Source organism: Harpegnathos saltator, unplaced genomic scaffold, assembly GCF_003227715.2.
Source record: "Harpegnathos saltator strain DR-91 unplaced genomic scaffold, Hsal_v8.6 scaffold12, whole genome shotgun sequence".
Taxonomy (NCBI): Eukaryota; Metazoa; Arthropoda; class Insecta; order Hymenoptera; family Formicidae; genus Harpegnathos; species Harpegnathos saltator.
This window is the reverse complement of record NW_020229895.1, coordinates 303,715-310,000: the sequence shown is the minus strand read 5'-3', so window position 1 is coordinate 310,000 and position 6,286 is coordinate 303,715. Positions and strand designations below refer to the sequence as shown.

Sequence of the window (6,286 nt, the reverse complement as noted above, 5' to 3'; positions counted from 1 at the left end):
CGTAAAATTGCAGCGCGTACAGATCAAACACCGAGATAGTTTCGTTTCGTTTCGTTTTGCACGATTCACGAAGCCGTCCGCTACGTCGCGAAGCGCTAAATCGACGAACGACCGCGGCAGCGGCAGCGGCAGCGGCGGCGGCGGCGGCGGCTGCAGCGGCGGCTGCAGCGGCGGCAGCCGCGATGCCCGCAACGGCAAATTGCGATGTCGTAAATTATACCCCTTGCGAAGTCACAAATTACAAATTGCACACTGAGATATTACAATGTTGCAACTTGCTGAATGATAAAGGCAATTCTCAAACCGCAAGAAGGTCGTAAACAACGCATGGTTAATCCATCTGTCGGATGGAACTTTTACAGTATAACATTGTAATAAAAGAACACCGTTTCGTTCAATCTCGCAGTCGTTAAATCAATTTCCCCCGGTTAATAATACACTCCGCAAAATGAAAAATGCGGATTTGTGCAATTCGGACGACAAATCACGGTACATTCCTGCACCATGACGATCGTCGATCTTTCGTCTCTCTTTTTCTCTTGATGCATGGCTGATGTGGCACAAACGGGAGATAGAGATGGATAGATAGAGAGAGAGAGAGAGAGAGAGAGAGAGAGAGAGAGAGAGAGAGAGCGCTACTGATATCACAGAAAAAAATATAACGAGCGAATGTGTCGGGGAACATAATCCGTAAGGAAAGCAACAATAAAAAAGAAAGAAGCGTAATATCCACGCGAGCCAGAAATATCGTCGTGCCGCGCGCGCGCGTTTCTCGCAACGCGTCTCGAGAATTTCGTTCTCTCGCGAGCCTCTCGTCGACGAAATAAACAGGATATGAACTTATTAATTTCCTCGACTTTCTCTCGCGCGCTAACGCATCGAGAGAGCTCGTCGCGTCTCGGAGCTAGCCCGGCCGGCGGGTCTCGGAAGAGAAAAAGCTGGGAGGACGTGCTTACCCGTCGCCGAATGAATTTGGAGCAACAGTCCGACCAGAGACACCAGGAGGAAGGTTCTGTACGGGGATGCCGTGATGTCCTGTCGCGCGGCCGTCATCTCAGGCGGCCCGCGCCAGGTGCTCCCTCGACGTGCCGCTATCCCTGCGGTGAGGCTCACCTCTGCTCCCTCGACTTCCGTCTTCGTTCCCGCCAGGTCTACGACGCGCTTCACTCCACCTCGTGCTTCACATCTCATCCACCCTGATCTTCCGGTCGCCGTACTTCTCGCGTCTCGGAATCTCGGCGGTGTCTCTCAGCGAGCGGACAGGAAGCAAGACCGTGGACCGTCGCGATATCGGACGCTGGTCACTGTTATGCCTGATCGATCGTGGTACTCATATCACTATCGGATTCTCCCTGCTCTCTTACTAGCCGCGCGAGCTCGCCCTCGGCAAAAAACGTGATGCTCTTTTCTCAGAGTCTGAAAGTGCAAATCGTCTTTTCGCGCCGAGCTCGAGATGATGCTTTCTGCTCTCGGATAGAAATCGGAGCCAGAGTCTGCTCACGCTGCTGTCATCGTGACTCGGAACGCGCGTGCCCGTTCGCCGCAAGTACGAAGACTGTCATCGTTAGCGCGGAATTTTTATATCTCTGAGAGAGAGAGAGAGAGAGAGAGAGAGAGAGAGAGAGAGAGACAGAGAGAGAAAGAGACAGAGAGAGAGAGAGAGAGAGAGAGAGAGAGAGAAACACAGAGAGAGAGAGAGAGAGAGAGAGAGACGCACCTAGCCGCGAATATTACGATCGATCGCGATGTCATGGATCACACTGTGCTGTGCCGACTCGTCCCGAACAAGTGCCATTTGCGTACGTGCTTACATACGTATCGTTACTTTCCTTTGTTTTGATAACATCAACGTGCAACGATATCGCCGCGCAATCGCCGCGCCGTTACCGAGAGAACAGAGCACACACAAAAACGTTTCTATATCTCAAGCGGGAAAAATCTCAGCTATCGCTCCACCTTCGGCGACACGTCGTCACGATCGCCGTCACGTGCGAGTACCGCGACGAATCACTGTACGAACGTCTGTGACATTGCGTTATCCTCTCGTGATACGGATCGAATGTTGGCCTTTTCTCGATCAATGCGCGAGTATGTGTGTAAGTGTGTGTCAACGATCCCTACGCGCGTCTACTCCGCGTCCATCGCGCCTGAGGGAACCTTTCGTCCTGTCAAAGCGCCTGCCAAGCTTCCTTCGATTGCTACAAATTGCGTGTCTACGAATGATCACGGATCCTTTCTTCCTTCCGAGCGATTGAATCCTCTCTCTCTCTCTCTCTCTCTCTCTCTCTGTCTTTCTCTCTCTCTCTCTGCTCTGCTCTCTTTCCCCTTTGGTCTCAGGCCGTCCAAGTTCTCTCATTGAATCACGTGCTGCAGAGATCACGGCTCTCGGATTGCGGCCGCTGCGTGTCGCGATGTCCACAGGCGAACACGCGAGGATGGATCGATTCGAACACCTGTAGATGGTCGACGGCTCCGTGGTCGAACGTAAGAGCAGCGCAATCGTTTGGCTGTTCGCATCCGGCCCTTCGCCCTTTGCTCCTTTCCGCGAGAACGCTCCCTTCCTGCGTTTTCGATTCATCGATCAAAGCACGACACTCGGTGCCACCACTCGCAGCCACGACGAATCATCGCGACACGTGGTGTTGTTGCGCTGTTGGGCGCTCTTTTTCTCTTTTACAAAATGGGACGCACGTTGCACAAGTCGCGACGGCTCGAGGATTTTCGTGTCCTCGATAACGCACGGAACCTTCCTAACCCTTCGCGCCCTCTCTTTTCCTTTCTCTCTCTCTCTCTCTCTCTCTCTCTCTCTCTCTCTCTCGCTCTCTCTCTCTCTCTCTCTCTCTCTCTCTCTCTCTCTCTCTCTCTCTCTCCCTTTTTCTTTCGTGAATCCCTCGAGAGTCCACCACGTACGGATGGATCTCGCCACGGCTCTTTACCTCGTCGTCATCCTCAGCGTCGACAGATATCGTTTCTTTCGTTAGCCTTAACCCACGATCTTTCTCAATGCCGCGCTCGATAGATAGATTCACGACGACGACGATCGTCGGCCCTCCACGAGAATTCCGCGATCGCTTCGCGACGCGCGGATTCGTCAGTGGAAACGAAGCGCGCGCGAGGCCGCCCGGCAGACTGAGAGAAGCAGTCGACAGTTGGCAATCGGCAGCCAGCAGCCAGCAGCCAGCAGCCAGCAGCAGCAGCAGCAGCAGCAGCAGCACAAGGCGAAACGTTTCGCCGTATGCCGAGCGAAGCTCTGTAAAAGCAACCTGCACACGCGGCCGCGCTGTGTTGTGTCGTCCCCCACTTCCCTTTTTCGAGCGCGCGATCGCAGCGGTGGCGGCGGCGGTGGCGGCGGTGGCGGCGGCGGCGGCGGCGGCGGCGGCGGCAGCGGCGGCGGCGGCGGCAGCAACGACGGCGGCGGCAGCGACGGCGGCGGCGGCGGCGACGGCGGCAACGGCGGCGGCGGCGGCGGCTGCGACGGCGGCGGCGGTGGCGGTGACGACGGCGGCGGTGGTGGTGACGATGGTGGTGGTAGTGGTAGTAGTAGTGGTAGTGATGGTGGAGATCATAATGGTAGTGGAGATGATTGTGGCGATAGAGGTGATAGTGGTGACGCGGTGGCAGCAACGGTGGCGGTGACAGCACAGCGATGGTGGCGGAGGTGGCTATCTGTCTGTATGTCTATACGCTTGCCTTCCTACATGTATGTTTGTTCGTATCCTCCTCGTACTGCTCCTCCTCATCCTTCCGCTCCTTGTCTTCTTTTTCCTTCTTCTCCTTCTCCTCCTCTTTTTCCTTCCTCCTTTCGCACCTCCTCCTTTTCTTCCTTCTCCTCCTCTTTCTCGCTCCTCCTCGTCCACCTCCTCCTCTTCCTTCTTCTTCTTCTTCTTCTTCTTCTTCTTCTTCTTCTTCTTCTTCTCCTGCTTCTTATCTTCATCCTACTTCTGTCTCGTTCACGATACCCTTTGCATTCCTCCTCTCACAGCCGTGCACTCCTCGTTCTTCCGCTTGCCTACGGGTTACAGGATCCACCTACACCTCCCTTTGGCTGCCCTTCCTTTTGTTTTATACACATCCCCCGCGCGGAAGTTTATAGCTGAGAATTTTCCGGTTTCGACGACTGTGTGCGCGCAATGTGCTGATGTTCGCTCAAGATTCGCTCGAGTCGCCCGAGGACCGCGAAACCAATGAGCCTTGCGTGTTTGTGTGTACGCGCTGACGATACGCGCTGAAACCGTATTCCTGTGCTCGTACAGCGATTCAACTTTCCGTCCAAACTCTTATTATTGCATAAGAGACAATCGTGGCGAAAGCAATATGATTAAATTTCAATGGAATGAAATGAACTAACGATCTTCCAAGTAGTGAAGAAAAAAAAAAAGGAACGATCCGTCGACTTTATATTCCAAGAAGCACTCTCTTACGCATAATTTACAGGAGGCACTTGTTCGTTTTCGTGACGGCCCACAACCACCACTCTAAATCTAAATCAGATCAGATTCTGCGAGAAGAGTCGACGCGCGCGCGAGAAATTAATACGCGATAAGAAAACATGAAACCAAGTCCAATTACACTGTAAATTCAGATGCGTGTGCGACAACTTGATCTACTCCTCCGACGAATTATATTTCCAAGCGGAATGTCAAGTAGAGCACGCGCGTTGGTGCGCGTATAGGTAGAGGTACCGAGACGTCATCCAAAAACGTAACACTCGATGGAACATCTCGTAGAAAAGTTGGTCCGATTTTTCACGACAATTCGCGCGACGTCCACACGGAATCGCAAATCTCCCCATGATGGGGAGGAGGACATGAAAACCGAGAAAGAGAGATACCGCATCGAGCTCGTACGTGGACTCGCACCGTCGAGAGACATCGAGGGGGTGGACGTTTTAAAGAGCACCGGCGACTTCCGGTCGTTTTGAAAGGTCGCGCGCGCGGCCGTCGGACACGACGAGGGTGAGAAGAGAGAGAGAGAGAGAAGGAGGAGAGAGAGAGAGAGAGAGAGAGAGAGCACGCACGGTCCGTTCTCGATCGGTCGTCGCAGAATCAGAATAATCTTGGGGCGAGACGGGCGAGTACGTGAACGCAAAAGGGTACACGTAAGGGATAAGAAGAAAACAGGGAAAAGAGGGATAAATTCGGCACGGAAGACGATACGAGATACGCACCGTTCCAGCGGCAAGGTGCAATGGTGATTGGTGGTTGCACCGCGCTGGTACGTCTCTTTTATACCGCACGGCTCGGCGCGACCCCCGACAAAGCGGTACCGCCCCCTGGGCACGTGACGATGCTGGATCTGCCACCAGGGATACTACTACTATGCGCTCCTTGCAGCGCATCCCGTCGCGACTACCGCTAGACCGCCCCACTACGGACACCCGCACCCTTCCATCCATCCTTCCTTCCTTGCACAGCGATGCACTCTAATTGATATCGTTACGTGACGACGCGCGCGCGCGCGCGCGAGCACAGACGCGACTTTGTCGTCGTGGCCGTCGCTCGCATCGTTGCGACGCGCGCGCGCGCGCCTCGTACTTGTACTATATTCCACAAAAGAATTGTCCCCGTGGAATTTTTCGGACGCCGAACGCTCGCTTGTCGATTCGCGTCGATAGACGCCTCAATGATTAACACGTGGACTGCCATTGATGGCTGCCGCCGCTTGGCTACCGCTGCGTTAACGCCTGGATGCGTTTATCGAGGAGCGCGCCGTGCGTGCGTGCGTGCGTGCGTGCGTGCGTGCGTGTGTGTGTGTATGTGGGGTCGTTGGAATTTTCGCACACGTAACAAACGGCGCGACGCGTCGCGCACGATGCAAACGCTACGCGACGCGTTCCGTTGATGATTTGCAAATCGATGGGATCGCGATCTATGCCATTAACGAGGATCGAGGCGCACTCGTCGAGCGAGTGCAACGACGACTCGAAACGAGTGAATCTAGTCTGTATATGGTCCGGCCCAAGCCGTCTGCCTACTGCGTGCAGTCAATGAACGTGATTCACTGTTCCTTGACGGAGTCTGAGGTAGACGGACGGGCGGGATAGAGCAGCCGGTATGGTCAGCGGCGTGGTAGGAGGAAAAGCGTAATACGAGACTGTTGGACCGCGACTGAGAATGGCGCGAGTACATTGGTAGGGATTGTCAACGTGTTACGCGTGTAACAGCCGAGAGAGAGAGAGAGGGGGGGGGGAGAGAAAAGGAGAGATAACGAGATCGCGAAAAGGAGGCACGGAAGGTAGACGAATAGGTGCGAGATGGAAGGACAGAACGCTTAGCGAGCGAAGCGC

The 6,286-nt window shown here is 54.5% G+C and overlaps 1 protein-coding gene across 3 annotated transcripts in view; it reads right to left on the bottom strand.

Moving 5' to 3' along the window:
- LOC105190136 (follistatin-A) overlaps nucleotides 1–5,300 on the bottom strand; it is a 31,690-nt gene extending 26,390 nt beyond the window's left edge. The window contains exons 1-2 of one of the 3 annotated variants that reach the window (XM_025304993.1): nucleotides 5,168–5,300; nucleotides 957–1,313 (exon numbers count right to left, since the gene is read on the bottom strand). In XM_025304993.1, the coding sequence (XP_025160778.1) occupies nucleotides 957–1,191 (235 nt within the window). In that variant the 5' untranslated portion in view covers nucleotides 1,192–1,313; nucleotides 5,168–5,300. Of the gene's footprint in view, nucleotides 1–956; nucleotides 1,556–2,936; nucleotides 3,269–5,167 lie in introns of those variants that run through there. The other 2 variants (XM_011152687.3, XM_025304983.1) reach the window with 2 other exon arrangements.
- Nucleotides 5,301–6,286: the final 986 nt, after the last annotated feature.